Genomic DNA, 21,380 nt, shown 5'->3' on the forward strand with positions numbered 1-21,380 from the left:
ATGGCCGCCTCGAAGCCCGTGGAGGCGGCGGCCGGCGGCGGCGGCGGCACGGGGCTGTCCCGCTGGCAGCTGGCGTTGGTGCTGGGGGCGCCGATTCTGCTGGGCGCCGGCGCGCTCTACCTGTGGGGGCGGCGGGCGGCCCGCCGCGGCGGCAAGGGGGCGAGCGAGCGGAAGACCCCGGAGGGGCGGGCGAGCCCCGGGCCCTGCGGCGGCGGCGGCGGGCAGCCCGATGGGCCCGGCCACGAGGAGATGGTGAGCGCGCGCCGGAGTTGGTTACCGCCCCCCACCCCCGCTCCCGCCGCGCGCGGCGGCCGTTAGTCCCCCGCCGCTGTGGGAGGGGGGAAGGGGAGAAGCGCCGCTTTTACCGAGAGGGACGGGGCTTGTCTCCGCTGCCCCCGGCGGGCGGGGGCTGTCGGGGCCTGAGCTCGGGCCTCGGGGCCGGTGTTCAGCCGCCGGCGGGGCCGCCTGGAGCGGGGAGGGGGATGCCCGGCCCGCGGCCTGCGGGAGGCAGGGCCGGCAGGTCACTGACCCGCTCCAAGAGGCGGTTGTCGAAGTCCCGGTCCCGGCGCCGGAGGACGCGTGTGAGGGGATGGAGCCGCGCTGGAGCGGGCGCGCTGGGGTGGCATCCTTTCCGCGCTCCGCGTAAAACAGCGCGGAGGTCGGCCGGTGTAACCGCCGAGCGCTGGTAACCGGGCGTTAACGTTCCCGGCTTCTTCCTCCTCGGGCCTCCTCTTGGTTGGTGGTACTTTGTTCAGAACCTGTGTATTTGTGCCAGTCCTGGTACTGGTACTTGGAAAAGTACGTTACTGATTGCGCCTTGTTACGAAGTACACGTTAAGCGGGTGAGTATGGACCTGACAACGCGCTGCTGTTGGGTGAATGTACTTTGCTTCTGGGGTGTAGAATAACTGTGAGTAAGCTGCTTCCAGGAATAGTGCTTTGAAAAGGAAATCTGCGCTCTGGTGTGCGTTATTTTGTGATGCTGAATGCAGCAGGGTGGAAAGAAAACACAATCAAAATGTTTTTAAAATGAAATATTTTCTATGAAAATACAAAAGCCATACAGTTCAAGCGACTGAGACTTCAGAGTAGAGTTTGCCTAAATAGATATGCTTTCAAAACTTGCATTTATCCTGTTGTAAACTACCATTCTGAGAATTTTCAGATAAAACGGTCTGTACAAAAATTGAAGGACAACATGGAAGATTAGAGTCTGGATCAGATCCACGATTCTCTTGTATATCTGTGTGTGAAAAAATGCCTCTAAGATGCACTTTCTGCACATCTGCAGTCACAGATGTACCATGATGGTCACGTTGTACTCCTGAGGTGAGGTTACAATTGACAGGCATGTTGGAAGTGGTGGATTTGGCAAACTGATTAGCTTTGATAAGAAAATTCCATTAGGATATTCCTGCATTTTCTTCTTCCATTCTTGCGTACCACCCAAAATGCTCTGAACTGTCAGACCACTGTTTAAACTTCTTGTCTGAAATGGTCAGGAGAGAAAAAAATCAACTTCGGGAGATTGGAAAAGGTCGGCTTTAAGCTTGGTCATTTCGGTGATGAAGATTGGTGTTACACAAGTGGGAGGGCAGTGGCAGGAACACATGGGAGTGGTGAGGAGGGTGGCAGCTTCTATAGGTAGTGAATCATAGTACCCTCAGGCATTCCTGGAAGCCTAGTGAGCTGCAAAACTGGACCTGGAGGCAGTTACTTGAGTGCAGTGATTTGTTAGTTCATGGGCAACCATACTGAGCAAGTAGTGTACAGAGGACATATTCAGACTTAGTTTACTGCGGTAACTTTGGCTTGTGGCTGCAAACAGCATCTGGCATATTTATGGCAGCATGCTTGCTACGTGTGAGCTCTGGTGTGCAGGCTACTTGTGACCTTTGTGTAGCTGCAGTGACTTTGCTGTTAGTATGTTAACTCTGGGTTTCTTGGTTGTATTTCTGAATTGCAGTATATACTATCAAGTGGTTTGTAGTCATTCCGTAGTTGCACTTGAAGCAAGCACTTAAAACATTTAAAACACTTAAATAGCACTTGATTTAAAGTATTATGTGTGGAGCAGTCTGAAAGAGCTAGACAAATTAAATTACTAGAAGACTCTATGCATCTCAGAATAAGTATATGGTTGAGTGGTATGATCCAGAGTTCTTAAAAGAGTGTCTTTGCTTATACTGTAAAGAAATGAGAGGCATTACTTAAGAAAGCTATAGAAGGTATCAGATTTGCCTGATTACAGGACATAGTTGTCTAGCTGGTCAAAATATGGCCGCGGCAGGAAAATTAATGTGGCTGCAGGTTCCCTTGACTGTTTGATGTGTGTGAGGAGGATTGCCTTCCTGTTCCTCATATCCAAAGCAGTGATGCCATGTAGATTTCATGTTTCCACACATATTTTATTAGTTATGGGTATTGTTGATAAGACCCTTGATTGAAAATACAACCATTGCAGATGCTTTACTTGTTAACTACCTGCATTTTATTGGTCTGCCTTTCTAATGCGGTAGGGTATTTTTTTAAACTCAAGTCGAATTTCGAATACAAATCTGTACAACGAGTAAGAGCCAGTAATTCATTTCACAGTCTAAACACAAGAGGGAAGTCTTTTAGAAAGCACATAGGTCAATAATGAATGCGCTACCAACAGCTGTGTGTGTGTGTCAGTTAACTATTCTGTCACTCATAAATGTAACTTAGGACTCAGACTTCCTTGTGCATTTCATTAAAACAGCTTTTGTATCCATTTGATGCTCAGTTCACTGTTTCTGAAGACACGACCTTGAATTTTTTTGTTTGTTCTTTGAAAATATGTAGGGTCTAACATCTTCATTGTTCTTTATTGAGACTTCTTACTATTATGCATGCAGTTCAAGCTTTTGTTTTACCTGCTGCAGAGGCCTCACGTATTTTCCCCAGGCTGTGTCTGCACTAAAGGATTCTCCTGGAATAGATGCACTGGCCAAGTGTGTGATCTGTGACTGACGTTGTGTTGGCAGAAGCCCTTAGCATAGGTGCTATATCGGGAAAAGCTGAACTACTTTTGAGATGCCTTCTCCTGTAAGCACAGCTCCTCAACAGTACAGTAAACTGGTATTATTGGACCAGTTAAGTGCCGCTGATAAAACTGCATCTATGGATGACTCAAAGGTTAGGAAGTCAAATTGCAACTGTTAATTACAGAAGTTGTTATTGTTTCTTATAATTTAGATGGAATGTGATTTAGTTACTCAGTAACAGCAGTTGCTTTTTATGTGTTCTCCTAGTTTGTAGTGAATATTGCATTAACTTAAACATGTTGGAGAAGTAAACTGCTTTGCATTTATTGCATTAATTGATACCCAATTGATTCTTCTTTTTCCTTATTCCATGATAACTTCTTAGCAAGTTTATACCCTCTGTGTTTGACAGGAGTTGAGCACTGGTTAGTCAGTGAGCTAACGTGTTGGTTGCTTCAGTATTTTTTTTCTCCTTAAGTTGAAATCACTTCCTTTTGCAAGTTTGTGATAGTCCAAATCTCACCCCTTAACTCTTTCAGCAAGTTCGTAGGCTAACCCTCTGTTTTTGGTATGTGAGGAAGCATGGACCAGAGATTTTTGAATTGTTTAGTCAGCCGTGTGGCATTGTGTATTGCAGACAAAGCCGCTTGGGTCCACAGCAGTTCACTGTCTTTGCGCATTTTCCTCTGAGCTGGATATAGTCCTTGAGTGCAGTGGTGGGTGAACGTGCCCAAACTCCTTGGCTTGTGTGGTGCCACATATTGGGATCAACAGCCAACTAGTATGGCTTCTTTCCAGTATCTATTTTAATAGCAATTGCTGCATGTTGCCTATCTCGCTGCTGCGACATTAGATCAGTATATGAACGAATTAAACCCCTTTGTCTGGATATACTTATGTTGATACTTATTCTGAATTGATCGAAGCAAAGTATGTAAAAAGTAATTTTTGTGGTACTGTGCATCTGTTGCCTAATAAATCTCACTATTAACCTACAGTAAGTCTAATATGTTTCACGCCAGCTGTAGTGGACAGGCGTAGAAAACTCTTAAACATGTGTAAAATAGCGCTAGAACGATTGTTAGACTCTTGGCAGCTCGTGTGCAGCTCGCTTATTCGTGGTAGGTGTGAATGACAAACTCCTTTAGAATGAAGGTGACTGATGGAGTACGCTGACAAATTGTACCGTAAACTTGAGTTTAATTATTTCTAACTATAATGCGTCCTTGTTTGTGCTCTGAATTTACATCTTAAGCTCTTATGGACATACTTTTTCTCACAGTGGTTTTAGCGCTAGGGAGAATCTTAAAACCATTTATACTTGGTTAATGCCTTTCAGTATAGGTCTGAGATAAGACTAAACGTGAACGTTAGTCAAAAAAAGAGGGAAGATAGGTATTCAGTAACAGCAGGTATTCAGAAAACACTTTTTTTTGGTATCTGATCTCATCAAGAGGGTCCTCTCACTTGGAGAGGAAAAAAGATGTCTAGACCAGGGCTGCTGTTTTTTTTTTTTTTTTCAAGTTGATAAATTAAGATGGCTGGAACAGTAGTCCCTCTCCATGTCATCTGTCAGACAAGGGCTCACACAAATCCTTTTCAACCAAAAGAAAATGCTGAAACTCGCTGCTCGTGCTTCTGTTGTGAATCACTGTCGTCATCGGCTGGCAGCACATTTCTTGTTCTGCTTTAAAAAACAATCTCCCTCAAATACATGAAGTTCTGAACTGCTAGTTTAACTATATTGACATTGCTGGGGGTTACTAAGCTTTATTGTTCTGGCAGCTGGCAGTCTGTTGCTGTCAAGTCGCTGTTGTTTGCATGCAGTTTCTGAACATTTTGTGAGGAAAGCACATTTGCTGAGATTAAAGTAACAGTTAAGAAATTTTTGTCAGTGCTGTCTAGTCTTTAGACAGTTAGCAATCTGCTTGTTTAGTTACCTAGATAACGGAGTGCTTCTCAAATACACAAGTGTCCTTTGGCTTAAACTCTGTTTTAAGACTTGTTAGTGAACAGTTGCTGAAAGCGGTCCTAAGTACCGAGATGTTGGTTTTTTTATGTAACTGCAGATAACTTCTGAGGTATTTGTTTATACTGCCTTGGCAGATAATTGATTATAAACTTCCATTCATTTTATTGAGCTGGTTTGCTGGTTGCACAGGTTCTTTGACCAGAAGATGACAAACTGAGAGTTTTTCTTGCTCTATATGGACTTACACCTTAGGGACAAAACGTGTCCAGTGCACCACATAGAATGGCAGTGGGTCAGGTGAGGAGAAGCAGTGAAATTGGAAAATAACATCCATAATTATTCCATTTGCAAGAAAATGGAAGAAGGTCTGAGGCTTTTTGATTACTTCTGCATGAGGTACATGAAATTTGCTTGCATTATCAGTTTCTTATTTGTGTACCTCTTCAGTGTAGCAGTTGTGAAGGACTGGAGGGCTGAGAAGCAGCAGCTTAAAAAATTTGGGCAGGGTTAAATCTAAGGCTTGACAAACTCAAAAACTGATCTTATGCTAAGAATTAATTTTCATATTCTTTTTTGTGCTATTATGAAAAGATATTGCAGCATATAATGTGACATACATTCTTTAGTATCTTTAAAAAAACAAAACACCAACACCACAAAAAGCCCCCACCCAACAACAAAAACATAGCAAAGCAAAAGAAGAGACTCATGAGATTTAGCTTTTTAGTGGTTTTGGCTTCATCAGGTTATACTGCAGTTAGTTAAATCGAATATGTAACTTAAACAGAAATTATCAAGCCTTTTTTTAAAAAGAAAAAGGCTACAAATTCTTAAAAATGTCACAAAATTAAAAGCTGTATTTTTGTTTGTTTTGTTCCATAAGTTGATCACTTGTATACCAAAGCTGTAAATTAATCCACTATTTTCTGCTGTGTTTTCTATGGTAAGAGAGTTTCATGATCGCTAAGAAAATATATCTAATCAGGATCATTATTTTAAAAAAGAGTTGAGTTTAAAACTTGGCATTGTGTTTTATCACCATTTGGGCTTCAAGACATAGATACAACGTTTTGTTATTTTTAATGCACAATTTCTATACAGGCTGTGTGGGATCCATTTTTCATGGGTATGAGATGCTAAGCAACTCTATTTTTTCATCTAAGTCCTTATCAGAATGGGTTTATTGATGATACAGAGATGTATCAGCCATTGCATTTAAAATGGCAACTCAGCGGTGTCTTGCATGCGTACTGAGGACTATAGCAGAATAGCGTGACTAAGGTTGCAGAGATAAGCCATCTAAGAGGTAGGAGTCTAGTTTAGGGCAACATAAACAAAAAAAAAGTTTATTTCTTTCTTGCCATGGGCATTATTGCTGACTTTATTACATGATGGCACGTTGCGCTCTAACTCCTGACTCCCTACCCCCAAATTTCTTGCATGCGTGGGGCAGAGAGTAACCATGGTGTTATTGGATGATTCATTTCTGTATAGTTGGTTGTGTGGTCTGTGGTCCTACTACTGTTATTCAAAGCTTACTCTGATAACGGAGTTACTAGTTTTAATGGGTTTTCCTGTGGCCGATACTCTCTAAAGTCTTTGGTCCCCGTTGCAGGCACTTGGCCTTGTCTGAAGACTTCATGCCTCCCAAGAACCAGCAGAGCACCAGTGACAGCCCCAGAACTACAGATTTCTTGCTTCCAGTTACAATTCCTATCCCACACCTGACACCGGAGCAGCCACTGCATTTGGATTTTATCCAGTAGTCCTCATCCGTAGCATGTGCCTTTAAGCAGGAACTGCAGTTCAGGGCTGGCAAAGTGCATAGGATGGAGCGGACAGACTGGTCAGCCTGGGGCGCGTATTGGGGTCATAGATCCCTGCACTAAAGGAATTGGCAGTGATCGTAAAGTAGTAATCTAGTTGTAGTGTAGGCTTAATCTCTGTAGTTTTAAATAATTTTCCTACTGGGGATACACTTCTAGATGTTACAACGTGGCCCACGTCTTGTGTTTTTCTTTTTGGTACCAAGTAAATTGGAACAGTGCTGAATTTTGTAGATTATTTCACAAAGACATTTCTAATGTGATTTGCTGTAGAAATGCAGAAGGGAAAATTCAAGCTGACTTTCATGCATTTAAATTTGTCTGCTGCATATGCATAACCCTTCCCTTAGTTAAAAGAGAAGCATTGTTGTATTGGGAGCTAAATTTAGGACATACTTGAAGTTAATGTAACCTTTTCAGACTTGGGTTAAGTTTTAAAGAAACGACTTTTCAAATACACAGTTGCTTGTCTCTCAGGAAAAATATTTGCACTCTAATTCTGGTTTGTGTATCCATAGAGTTACACACAGTGTACGAAAAGGGGTGAAGTTAATCTTTTATCAATTTGAATTTAAATCATTAAAAACCAAAAATCTAAAAGCCATGCAGATTATCTTGTTCTGTGAACAATGGAGATGGTGCAGATTGATTTCCTATAATCCCACTGATTGGTGACCTGGGAGAGAAGAGCTTTTCTGGCAGTAGGAATGTTTAAGAAATTTTCTCCCTTATATGGTTTCACTGGTAAGTCTTTCCTCAGGAGAGTGCCTGTAGGATACTTTTGTTCTATTTGAATGCCTGTTTTTACGTGGGAGCTAAGGCTGGCATCCATTATCTGGTTCTCTCATGTTACGATTTGGAAACCAGGCCTTAAAAGAGGGGTTGTACAGAAACTCCGGGGTGCCCTTCAGGTTTTTGGTTTTAAACATCATATAGATGCTAAGAATGATCAGACTGGCATGAAATGAGCAGACATTAAGGAAAACAGGCTGATGAAATGCAAAGATGCTTTCAAGTTTATCTTACGGCAATCTGGGCGTAGTTTGACACTGGTGGTGGATGAGGGGGGAAGAGGAGGCAGAAGTATGGTCAAAGAACAGCATTTACAATTGCCAGCAAATCCTAGATGATCTTTTCAGCGCGTGTGATTCACCAGGTGAGATGTAGTGAACCCTGCAGCTGTTGTTTAAGGCATTATTGCCCCCAGTTGGTACTCCTTCCCTGCTCAGAGAGGTTGGTAGGATGGCATGTGTGCTCATACCTCTGTTCATTTTGGTCTGGCAGGTTAGCCTGAACTGCCCCAAAATGCTGATCCTTGAAGCTGGACTGTGAAAGAGGAGCAGAAATCCAGAAGATGAATGTTAGGATCTTTTGCAGCTCTCTATTTCTTGAATGTGGGTCATACCCCTTTGATAAAGAGGGGCTTTTTACATCTGATTCCTTCTAAACCACAACATTTGATAACTGATCTGTAAATCTAGGGGTTACAGGTAGCAACGCTGGTTTCTGCAGAAATGCAGATGATGAACAGGCAGTCCAGAACGTAAAGATTCATATAGCATGGTCGCAGGCCAGTTAGCAAAGTTTTCCATCCTCTGCTAAGAATGACAGACCATGATGATCCAGCACTTTGTATTAGCGGTTGGATGAAGCAGGTTGTGTGAAGATATAGAGGAGTTAGCTGTAAAGTTAGTTGATTTGTCTAGTGTATAGAAAGCAAAACAGCTTTGTTTTCGCTACAGGTTTTATTTGCCGTGCTCAGTAAGCCTTTCCACAAAGTGTTTTCCATATTTAATTCATAGTCTGCTGAGTCAGCTCTGGTCTTAGAGGCCCTGTGTATTTCAGTAGGAAACTTTTCCTATTTGAATTGCTTTGAGGGTTTTGTTGTCTTCACATATTTAGTCTTTGGAGAAATAACTTACCTCATTGGTTCTTCTGATCACCAGTCACGTAAGGTTAAAACCTGTTTAGCTTTCCAAAGAGAAATCACTGCATTGTTTAATACCATTGTAGTGAATCTTCTTAAAAGTTTGTCTCCTATCTGATACACTTGCAAAAGAAAATCTATTGTGTTTTTCCAGGAAGTGGAAGGAGGGAGATTTTCAGAAGTCCAGGCTACAGTTTACCACTCAGATCTATTTTATATCTTTAAAGATCAGTCCTTAAGGTCATAGCTTGCATGCGGTGATGCTTTTCTTATTTGAACTGACCCATCACTTTCTTTTTCAGAGCCCTCTTGATAGAGCCCAAGCAGCTAAGAACAAAGGAAACAAATATTTTAAAGCAGGAAAATATGAGCAAGCTATTCAGTGTTATACTGAGGCTATCAGCCTGTGCCCTCCTGAGAAAAACCTTGACCTTTCTACCTTCTATCAAAATAGAGCTGCTGCCTATGAACAACTGGTAAGAAATGAAAGACAATTATGTGTTTTTACTAAAAAGTTGCATTATGGATTGTGTATTTTGTCACTTCTGTCCACTGAAAGATCCCAGGTGGTGATATCTGCTGCCTTCAAAACAAGATGCTGTTGCTTGCAGCTATTTTTCACTAGCTCATTATACTTTTCCACATATAAATAAAATTATTTTCTGTTAACTATTCTCAGTCTATCTTATGTAATTCTTATGTGTCCCTTTCTTGTAAGACAAGGTTTTAATTTCCTATCCTCTGGAACACTTTTCTTGTATATAAGTTAATTTTGCTTCCCTCTACTAGAGTGTTTCTTTAACTGTTAGGTGAAAGGCCCAATATTTTGGAAGGATGCTACTTCAAAAATTAAACAAAAAAATCACAGAAATCCTACCGAAGCCCAAGACCTAAATTTTGCATATGTGGAAGTAACATTTACTTGATAGCTGAGTATGCGTGATACTAGTTTTAGAAGTCACCCAGTGTTGTTTATTATGGTATCAGTAGATTTGCTTATGAGGTCGAGTTGGTGAGCTGTATAAAGGAGTGGGAAAATTGGCTTTGTACAGTCTGAAGTATGAAGTGAGAGACTGTGATTAGAGGAATCTAGTCTTGAAAGTTAGAGGAGAGATAAAACAGTTCTTGTCTAATCAAATACTACTTGTAACACTAATTCATGCTGTAATGAATCCCAAATGTATGTGGTTCCTCTTTTTCAGTTATTAGAAAGGTGTGTTTTGATAATCAATTTTGCAGGTGAATGGATTTTCAGTTGTTAATAACCTTGACTGGCTCTACTTCTACATATTCATTTATCATCCCTTTGTAGTAACAGTTTAGGAAATTGAAATAACAAATTCTTTTTTAAAAAAGTGTTTTAGCACTTCGTTAAACTTGTTTGTTGGTTTTCATTATGTTTTCGTCTTTTCTTTTCTATTTGTTTTGTACCAGTCTTTCAGTCCCAATGTTACCTCCTGCAAGCATCCTCGCATCAACTCATTATCTTCTCCCATGTGCTTTGTACAACTGTCTGGTTTCGTTTTTCTGTAGGAATTCCTTTTCTGTTTTGTGGCTCTTCTGGTGCAGGTGGCTTCCAGTGATGCCTGGCAGTTTCTTACTGAGAAACTTGCAGAAATAGAAGCAAGCAGGTAGAACCAGAGCCCTGGGAACTGCAGCTACTGTTAGGTGGGCATGACCCTGGAGTTGGTAGTGGAAAGCTAATATAATGCAGCCGAGTAGGGCCTCTCTCATTGTGTTGTTTTCTACCCACAGCAAAAATGGACAGAAGTGGCACAAGACTGCACAAAGGCTGTTGAGCTTAATCCTAAATATGTAAAAGCTCTCTTCAGACGTGCAAAAGCTCATGAGAAGTTAGACAATAAGAAGGAATGTTTAGAAGGTGAGTATCTATCTCTTAATGTATATACTTAAAAGTGGAATTAGCTCAGGCGCTTCGGAGAGGATAACTTCTGGGATTGTTTTGGTTTTACTTCTGTAACTACCGTAATACAGAATTATTTATTTAAATTTTATTCATAAATATTATTTAATATTTATTCATAGCTACTGCAAATACATTTTCTTCTCTTGTAAGAAGAAACCTTTTCCCGTTTTTCAAGCGGTCATCTGGTTACATCCAAAATAGCTGCTGAGAAATTGATGTTATTGCAGCCACTCAAGGTATTCTTTTTCCAGAAAAGTCCCTACATTTTAGAATAGAATTCAGGTAACATGCTGAGTGGATAACCCAGGCAACAGTCGTTCTACTTCCATACAGTAACAAGATTTCTTCCCTGTTTGTTTTAGAGAAACAGTACTACTACAGAAACCAAGGTGTTTTTGCAGGTGGAGATATGTGGTCAGAAACAAGAGTATTACAGTCATGTAAAAGCATTTGGCAGGTATTAAAGGGAAAACAGCTTCAGTAGCATTTTGTTCTGATGTATAATTGTTATGAAAACTGGAACAGATGTTCTTCAAAACACTTTTCTTAATATTAACACTGTGTATTTGGCAGAAGCTACTGTGTCAAATCCTTCCAAATACTATTCCTAACAATACATTTTGAATTGTCAGGAAGATGTGACTGAGAAGGCATGACAATTAAGGAGTACTGCAGGTCAGGTGTGTTGTCTGAAGGCACTTTTGAACCAAGGGACACTGTTTGAAAGGACACATTTATATTTCATCAAGTGAAATCATTCCTGCTGATGTAAGATTAAAAGGCAAATGAAATTTTCAGATGTGCTCATTATCAAAGGAGGACAGAAAATAAGGCAGTGATCTGCTTGGCAAATCTAACTGTTAAATTAGTTTCATTATATATGACAGCTAAGAATTAGGTCTGCTAAATTAGAAGGTAAATAAGATGTGGAAATTTTATTTATCTATTTATTTATCTGCTGGCAGAATGCCTTTCTGTCTTGTAAGACTGTAGTGACTAGAAAAGGACTACTTAAATTATTTAGTGTAGTCCTTTGCAATCACTGATTGAGCAACAGCTGCACTTCCAGAATGCTATAATAAAATCTAAACCTTATGTAGTTGCGATAAACTGACAGATGATAAAAGCTGCAAGAATGGTCAAGTGTCCCTGCCATAGTAAGATAGCTTTTAAATGTAACTCCTTTTTAATGTTAGTAGCAGTAATGTTTGTAGCAATTATTTTCAACCTTAATTGGTGTTTGATTTTTAGCTTGCAGTTTTTTCAGATCTGAAAATGACCTGCTTTTTCTGAACTACACCAGTTTTCTAATACAATACTGCTTTTACCTGCCAACCATTTATGGCCAGTAAACTCCCAGGAAGTAGAGTATGTCCATGTAGTGGAGAAAAGTAAAACCAAACAACCCCAAAAAAACCTCACCACCACCAGCAAAAAAACCCTTCCAGCAATTCCTGGCACTGTAATTTGGGAAGATGTTGCTGCCTCACCCTAGTCCGGGCACTAGTTTACAGTTGTCCGCTTTGGGCACAGCGTGTCTGCTAAGGTGGTATAGTACAGTATTACTGCACGCTATCTTTCACGCTCTTTCTGGGGATAGTGTGTTTTCCCGGGAACTCTGATGTGCTCCTTGACCATGCTAGAGTTGTGGGGAGCTTCTGTATAAATGATGGCATAATAGTACGTATAGGGTGTAGAATTACAGAAACTATGCTTCAACTCCAGGGTAAGACACTTGCTTTTCAAGTGTATTCAAACAATACACTGTTTGAATTTCAAGTCCAAACTCTGTTCATCTTTACTGATGTTTAAGTGAAAATTAAATAGGAGAAATCAGTGGTAGTATTACATAAACTAGAGGATCCATAGAAATAACGATCATGTACCATAAGAGCGTATTTCACACTGCAAAGCGTGATTCGGGCAGCAACGGGTTAACATTTGCAGAGGCTCTATGTGTGAATGAAAGTGATACGATATGGGCTAGCACTTTAAATAGGCCAGCAAGCTATTTCTCTTAAACTTGCTCCATTCCGAAATTACAGAGGTGAGCAGAAAAAAATTTGAGATGTAATATGGGAGGATTTCTTAAACTGAGGAAGAAGTGAGATGTGATTGGACTGAATGTGAATTTTAAAAGTAGAAAATTAGGACCAGTCCCAGAAGAGAACCTGTGTAATACCTTTAATGCAAACATAATATGAACATAATTACTAACCCCACAGTTTCAAAATGTGTACCTCCAGCAGGGGCTTTCAACATTTTCACTGTTCATCTGTATCTAGATAAAAACATGAAGATAAAAATAAATGTCATTTCTTCATTCACTGTCATGAAGTCCGTTTATCCCAAGGAAATAATTTTGGATACAAATTTGTATCTTGGAAAACATGGTAAATACAGCAAACTGGAAACAGAGGCTTTTACCCTCAAAAAGGATGTTTATTAGTTTGACAGTGACTCATTGTAATAGTGGCACATTTTAGTGTACTCCAGTGACTATCAGAATTTGTCTTTAATCTCACTTTTGTATGTTGTTTCCTAGATGTCACTGCAGTCTGCATTTTAGAAGCCTTCCAAAACCAGCAAAGTATGTTATTAGCTGATAAAGTTCTTAAACTGCTTGGAAAAGAAAAGGCCAAAGAGAAATACAAGGTAGGACTTGTGATATTGCTGACAAATTCTGATTTCACCTGCCTGGTTGTTGAAACGTTGATTGTTGGCATTCTGTCAATTGTTGTAAGCAAGTCACTGTCTTCATCTGCTGAACTGTAAGAGTAGACACGAATGGTTTGTACAAAGCTACTGTTGTACCGATGTTTTCCTTTAGGACCTATCCAGACTTTTTGAAACCTCAGTAGGGAGGAGAGGCCTATTTCTAACAATTGTTTCCCTTTAATAATCAAGTTCATTGTGACATTCGGGAGACACCTAAGTTGGTGTGCTGCCTTACATGGGGCTCTTCTGGACTTGCAACATAATGGAAAGAGGGTATGTTGGAACAGCAGTAGCCAAATGTTCAGTTGCACATCAGGAGCTTGAGTTAGGTATGTGTGAGATAGGAAGGTTTATAAATAGTGATTGAAAATGCATTAAAATGTTGGTTCCACATATAATGAGTAGCTTAAAATGAGAAGAATGATGATTGAGGGCCTTTTTCCCCCAGGTTAGTCTTGGTTTTATAAATAGAAATCTCGTGTAGGAAAGATTAAGGTTGGGGGCTTTTTAAATTTAAAAAAAAAGAAAAGCAAAAAAGCATTGCCTAAGAAAAAATGATGCAGTGCGAAGTCACATGTTTTTATTAGCGGTCAGTCTCCCTGATTCTGTCTTGAGAAATAAGCCTTCATCTCCTAACTATCACAAATTACTTGTGACATTCCGTTGCGGGCTGTTTCTGTTCCATTTCTGTAAATAGGTGCTCATACTTGTACTTTTTGGTTTTGGCACTCAGATGTCTTTGCGTTAATGGTTGGAAACTTCAGGAAGGAGAAATATGGAAGTATAGGGGTAGCCAGGAGCAGTCATTTGAAGTGGTTGCAGATTTACAAAAAAGTTGGGACAGGTATTAAAACATTCTCACTTGTTAGAACTTTCTTGCTTGGTTTTTGTGGCGATGGTTGAGGTACTGAACTCCATGTTGCGTTTTGAGATGCTGAATTTCTTTCCTATAGAAACTCACATAAATGTGTGATGTCAAGGTAACAAAAATGAATCATCCTGTTAGCGTGTGGTGCTAGCATCATAGAATAGGTGTGCTTCAAATAGGCAGTATTATGATAGAACTTAATAGAGAATTTCAGAAGAGTGCATTCAGACTTTTCTTGCAGGAGAGATTGAATTGTAATTCTTCTGTGCTGTGTTCATTTTGAGCAAGAAATATTTTTTGGCTGTAGACAGGATTTTGTACCTGCAGGGTGTTACTTCTGGGACTTCAAGTAAATGTGTGGTATCTGGGCCAAGCTCTACGTAGAATTAGGATATTGCCTCATTAGCCTTCATTGTAACGATAGACAGTGGCTTCTCTTGGACAAGTTGGAGGAAAGGGCAAATTGCCATTCAGAATCTACTTGAAATTAGGCTCATGCTTAACCTGCCAGCTTGCATTTTTCACCCAATTTATGTGCACACATACTGTTTAGTACATCTACCCAATGTCTTATGATATCCTAAGAGTCCTCATTTCTAGCCACACATGCAGAAAGATATTATCTCCTTCCTCCTCTCCTGACTATCTTCACTTTATTTCTGCTGGTGATGGGTATTGAGTTGTGATCGGAAGCTTAAATAATCCCTAAATGTCAAACTGTCAAATCAAAAATATCAAATTTTTCAGTCTATCAAATGAGATAGTGGAAAGTCGCACATTGGTTCTTTCATGAATGATTTTTTTTTTGTAATCACATTTGTTCATCCATTTCCATAGTTACCTGATATTTATCTGATCTTACCATCTAATGACTTGAAATTACGTTTCTCTGTTTCAGAATCGTGAGCCTCTGATGCCCTCACCACAGTTCATTAAATCCTACTTCAGTTCTTTCACAGATGATATAATCTCCCAACCTTTGCTTAAGGGTGAGAAATCAGATGAAGATAAGGATAAGGAGGGAGAGGCTTCTGAAGTAAAAGAAAAGTGAGTGTACAGTACAGTTGGGAATTCTTTGGTATTGGAATTAAGTTTTCAGTGATTTTGACATTCTTCTCAGTGTAACTTGCTGTTATTTTAATAGTACTTGGCATGGGAAGTCCTGTGGTAATAAAGTGAGCCTATGAAATGAGAACAGTATTAAAAGTGAAACTTTTATGAAAGCTGACTGGCTAGTTCCAGACTGGAGGTGGCTTTGATTCACTAGACAGAGGAAGGACAGTAAGATTGGGAAGAAATGCCAAATATTTACTACAGTACCATAGTAAAGCTTAGATGTGAGGACTGGATAGTACTGAGTGATGCTTCTGGAGAAAGGAATGTTTTATACTGAAGGAGAGTTTCCAAGGAAGACAGCAAGTTAGTCTTCGGGTTGGAAGGGAGAAGACAATCTAGGAAAAGGGTCTCCGTTAATGAAAACTGAATTTACAGCAACTGAGGCTGAAAGGTGTTTTATCTTTCTGGAATCAGATTGCACATAAACGTGAGGTTTGTCCTGCCAAAGAAAAGCTGGAGCTTTTTCTTTTTGAGTGAAGTTTGAGCGCCACATGGATGGTGCTTTAACTTTCTATGCTGTTTTCCAGTTTATTTTTGGAAGATATCACTGCTGTCAGTATGGAAACCATTGCAAACAGCATTATGAATTTTCTTTTAAAAGTAAGATAGAATGTCTTGATCTACAGGCAGATTCACTGAATCCAGGACACTTAGGCAGTGCTTACTGTAATTTTTGCTGTGAAAGCCTTTCTTCCACATATAAACTGCACATTGCTAGGTTTAATATTTCACTTTTCTGACCTGGAGTTCCACCCCAGCCCTCTTGTTTTAAGGCAGATATATATTATCGCTGTCCTTAATGTGAAAAAAAATTTCAAGGGACAAATGAAGCTCAAGTTCAAGAGCTTCAAAACATTTTTCTTCTTTATTGCCAATGTAATTTGGGCATTTTTTGTCTAAATTGTTCTCAGTCTGTGGTGGCTCCATCCAGGAATATTTGCAACTTTAGTTATAATGCTGGTGGTGTAACTGAGTATAGCAAAAATTAGTCTTTGTTACGATTTAATGAAAAGTCTGACTTGAAATTGCAGTGTTCAGTGAATGCATGTATATATACAACTGTTCTTACATCATTTACAGCTCTGGCTATTTGAGAGCAAAACAATATATGGAAGAAGAGAACTATGACAAAATTATCAGTGAAAGCACAAAAGAAATTGAAGCAAAGGGAAAATACATGGCAGAAGCTTTGCTTCTGCGAGCTACTTTCTACTTACTTATTGGCAATGCAAATGCTGCCAAACCAGACCTAGATCAGGTCATCAGCATGGAAGATGCAAATGTGAAGGTAAGAATCTGTCACAGCTGGATTGTAGTTTGGGTTGAGAAAACGTACAAGAGCTTGTTTTTCCAAGTTGTCAGATACTTTAATGGGAGTGTTCTGGTTTGTTTACCATTTTGTCTTTTTATTCCTGACAAATTGTTTTTTAAGGGTTTCTTTATTTTTGAGACAGCTGTGCTAAGTAGTACAAACTAAAGAACAGAGGAAGTTACATGAATTGGAGGCTTATCCAGTCTGAAAAATCAGTTCATAAATAAGAGAAGAAACATTAATTGTGCTTACGTATTGAACTGCTTCAAAAAATGCTGATCTATTTGTAAGCATAGGGAACGTGTCATGTAAAGGATTTCTTGGGGGTTGAAAATCCACTGAGGTGGAAGCATGGGCTGACATATTTGGAATTAAGCAAGGGAGTTGATTCATTTAGAGTCAATATGAAATTTATTCCTGCTTAGAATGAATGAAATCTGTCAGTGGGAGAAACCAGTCAAATGAAAAATTTACTGTGATTGTAACAAAGCCTTAAATCTGGAGGAATGTTGGAGTGGTAATGCTCTTTTTGAACTTTTTTTACAGCTCCGAGCTAATGCTCTGATCAAACGAGGAAGTATGTATATGCAGCAGCAGCAACCTGTGCTGTCCACTCAAGACTTTAACATGGCTGCTGATATTGATCCTCAGAATGCAGATGTTTACCACCATCGAGGACAAGTAAGAAACATTAGAGATTTTGTCCCAATACTTGAACATTTCAATGCATACCAAAAGAAAAATAAAGATCAGTACATCATCGGAGACACTTCGTACTGTTTGTGGCAGAAAAACATGAACTCTTAATTTGAAACTGTTGCAGAATAAACACGCAGTCTAATTTGCAGGTTCTGCTCAGGCAGAAGCAGTTTATTTCTGTAGCTATAGGAAAGAACACAAAGCAACAGGTTCAGCCTTCTATCAATACAAACTCTGACTTAAAAGTACTAGGACTTATATACATTTATAGCAGATAAAAGCTGCTCTGTGAAGGGGCCTGATACAGCAGAGCCGCATCTGCATAGAAGGAAACTGTTACAGGGGATGTAACGTGTGTTCCTGATAGCTCAGCATCTGCAGCACTGTGGCCTAGGCTTGCATCTGTTCACCTCATCCCTCTGTGGCTTGTGACGCTGCTGTGTCCTTGGCTAATTTCTAGGCCTAGAGAGGCCTACTTCCACAGGACTGTAATATAAAAGGTGCTGGAAGAAAAAGGAAATGCTACCATATGCTAAGTCGTATTCATAAGGAAGACTTCCACGGATCAAGTGCCTCTCTCCATGAATTCGTTAGATCTCTTTAGTGCTCAGAAATAAGAATGGTGTTATGTCTTGATTGAAGGGAAAGAAAGTTTTCTGCAAGTTGACAGTTAGTAGCTTCACAGTAAAGGAAGAGAATGATGAAGTGTGCTCCACTCTTGTGGAGGAATGAGAATGTAAAAAAAAAAGTTACAATGCAAGCTGGGAAAGCCAAAATGTTTTGACATCCAAATAGTCCACAGGCATTAACTACAGCAAGGCAAAGCGACTTGAGAAAACAGCATAGTTTTTGGAGACTGAACATAATGCTAAAGCAGTAATGGCAACAGTCTAAAACGCAAGCATTCTCAATCCCTTACACACGGACACTGCCTTTTTGTGCATGAAGCCAAAATTTCCCTGGTGGTTCTGTTCTTTTATGGCAGTGATTTTCAGTCATGGGTTTTATAGGTTTCTAGGCAGTTCTATGGAGATTATATGAGTAAATGACACTAATTGAATTATCACGTAAGTGTCTGAAGCACAGATTAAATGCAGAAATAGGATTTTTTTTTCATTCTGGCTAGCTGAAAATCCTGCTTGACCAAATTGAAGAGGCTGTGGAAGACTTCGATGAATGTATCCGATTGCGACCCGATTCTGCCTTGGCTCAAGCACAGAAATGTTTCGCCCTGGTAGGTAACATGCTGGTGTTTATCTGGGTGCTTTTTCTTTTTAAAGAGTTCTGGAAAACATATTGTGTTTCTCTGGTTTATTCCAATTTAATTGAAAAATAGGGCAACAAACATCTCAATGTTTTATAATAATGAGGTAAAGAAGTAATGCAACAGTTTCTTCGGTTGGAGTAAGGGTTTACTACTTTCATTTTACAATGTTTGTTTTTCAAACAGTAGGTCATCTTTTCTGTTTTGTGGTAGAGGAACACAAATCTGCACTCTAATTGTAGCACATAAAATTTATTTAAATGAAGCTTTAATGTTGTGGAAAACTGTCATCTTCAAGAAATTGGAAACAAACTATTTCAAGCTAGTACAATGCCTTTGCATACAGGAATCTTCTGAGGACAGCCTTGCATGGTGTGAACAAGGAGGAAATCTAGGCTTGGAATTTCTAGGCTTTTGAAATAGAGGGAGGCTGTTGGCAGCTATCAGGCCTTATGGCTTCCTTCTTTCACCCTTTCTCCTCTCCAAGTCCACTCTACCAGAGACTTGGACACGTGGTAGGTTCCTAGAACCAGATTTGGTAGGAGGTACAGGCATGTCACCTTGTGGAACTTGTATTTGTTATGATGCACACATCTCTTGGGGAAGTGGGTAGAGGTCTGATGAGCGTTTCTTTTTTTTTTCTTTTTTTTTTCTTTGTCTTTCTTGACTAGTATCGCCAAGCTTATACAGGAAATAATCCTTTGCCTGTGCAAGTAGCCATGAAAGGCTTTGAAGATGTCATACAAAAATTTCCAAAGTGTGCTGAAGGCTATGCGCTCTATGCTCAGGTACGTTTTTCTCTCTTAAAGAAAGTGCTGCATTCTCTTGCACCTTTTACCTTGGATTGCGTACATTTCTTCACATCATATATGAAGATTTTTGAGAATAAGTTCTGAGATAACATATGCCATCTTTAATAAGGTACCTGAATGTATGGGTGTTCTGGGGTGGAGGAATTAAATGGGGAATTGGTGGAGCAGAATATAAGTGATGAGAGTCAAGGGTGGTTATTAGGCGACAGAGAGCTGGTATACACTTCCCCTTGAATTCCTGCATTTGCGTGACATCTCACTTGATGTACGTCAGGGATTCTCCAGGTAATTTTGTAGTAAAATGTGTGGAACTAGGGTAACAGTTTTGTTCTGCTACAAATGACGCAGACTTAGCAAGCAGAGTTTGGTACAGATGTTCAGAGTACATATGTAGCAAAGACTGTCATTTCTTCTCTAAGAAAACGTGCTGCTGGTTCTAGAACGAAGCATGAGATGTTTTTAAGTAGGTGGGCAGTATGGAGGCATTTCTGTTTGAAAGAAGTACATTTGAAAAAGGAAGAAGTTGAGACTTGCAGGTACAGACTTCTAGAATGGTTAGCAACTTAGAATGTTGCTTGTGGATCTCCCATTACAGATGGTACTGTGATCACTAATTTTTGCACTTAAAGCCTAGCAGCTTTCTTCTAAAAAGCCTCAGTTCTGAAACTTAACTCTGGGAACTGGTGTGTGTGGCCTGCTCTACGATAAGAGAGCTATATCCAATCTCACATCATCAATATGGTTTTAATTAGAATTAGCCTAGTGTAGAGTGCGTGTTTTGGTTGCATACTGACGTATGGGTTTCTCTTCTGATGCAGGCACTAACTGATCAGCAGCAGTTTGGCAAGGCTGATGAAATGTATGATAAATGCATTGACCTTGAGCCAGACAATGCCACTACATATGTTCATAAAGGGTATGTATTGAGTTTGCGATCTTTTTGGTCAAGAGCAGTTGGCACGTTTAGATGAATCAACCCTAATTGAAAGTTTGTGTCTAGAAGCTTAGCCAGGAGAAATAACTATGTGAAAACAGCTTAGTACTGTTAAATGTATTTCTGTAGTTTCTCTTGACTAAACTGTAAGTAAGTTTCAGTAAAGTTTCATTAATGTTCATTCCTAATTGAGTATCTACTTGAAGTATATGACTCTTACTTTAGCCCCATTTAATTTAAGGTTGGTGCTGAAGTTTTGTCTTTCATAAAACAACTTGTAACAAGTTGTCTTGAGAGGAATTTATCTTTAGAGTCATTACACTGATAACATGGCTTACTGAAACTGACTTTCACATATATGTTTTTAAACGCAGTGAAGTTACTGTCTACCTTGCATTAGGAATTACAAACATTTGGGATCTTTTTTTAGTTTACAAGATCTTGGTTATGGGAGGAGTAGGTGAAGTTTGTTCTAAATATTCTCTTTCTCTTCCAGTTTACTTCAGCTCCAGTGGAAACAAGACTTAGAAAAAGGGTTAGAACTCATAAGCAAGGCCATTGAAATTGATAACAAATGTGATTTTGCATATGAAACCATGGGAACGATTGAAGTGCAAAGGTAATGTTGAATTGCAGTGTTAAGAGTTCTTAGTTACTTTTGAAAAGATAGCAGTCCTTTAGATTTCCCCATGGATCTTAAGCTTTTCTTAAGATCTTCTCCCTGGTGCTGTGCAAGGTCAGCTCTTACCTGAAGTCCTGATTTCTGTTCTGTAACTCTTAGGGAAGGCCATCCTTTCTCTGTGGCCTATTTTTGCTTTATGATCTGATAAGTTCCCATGTTCACCAATTTCATATTTACTGGACAATATGCTCATTGAGTCTGTGCATGTTTAAATACATCCCTTCTGCGTTTAAAGTGACTTCCTTAATCATTACTAGCCTTCCTGTATATCTAATGTAGTCGTTAAACATATCTTACTGGACCTTTTGGACCAAG

At 39.7% G+C, this 21,380-nt stretch overlaps 1 protein-coding gene across 1 annotated transcript in view; it reads left to right on the top strand.

Moving 5' to 3' along the window:
- TOMM70 (translocase of outer mitochondrial membrane 70) overlaps positions 1-21,380 on the top strand; it is a 25,761-nt gene continuing 4,381 nt past the window's right edge. Inside the window, exons 1-11 of the mRNA XM_059835884.1 lie at positions 1-252; positions 9,036-9,209; positions 10,489-10,615; positions 13,206-13,315; positions 15,145-15,293; positions 16,443-16,650; positions 17,221-17,355; positions 18,500-18,607; positions 19,309-19,425; positions 20,268-20,365; positions 20,880-21,002. Coding sequence (XP_059691867.1) covers positions 1-252; positions 9,036-9,209; positions 10,489-10,615; positions 13,206-13,315; positions 15,145-15,293; positions 16,443-16,650; positions 17,221-17,355; positions 18,500-18,607; positions 19,309-19,425; positions 20,268-20,365; positions 20,880-21,002 — 1,601 coding nt within the window. The remainder of the gene's footprint in view (positions 253-9,035; positions 9,210-10,488; positions 10,616-13,205; positions 13,316-15,144; positions 15,294-16,442; positions 16,651-17,220; positions 17,356-18,499; positions 18,608-19,308; positions 19,426-20,267; positions 20,366-20,879; positions 21,003-21,380) is intronic.

The sequence above is a fragment of the Gavia stellata genome, chromosome 1, assembly GCF_030936135.1.
Source record: "Gavia stellata isolate bGavSte3 chromosome 1, bGavSte3.hap2, whole genome shotgun sequence".
Taxonomy (NCBI): Eukaryota; Metazoa; Chordata; class Aves; order Gaviiformes; family Gaviidae; genus Gavia; species Gavia stellata.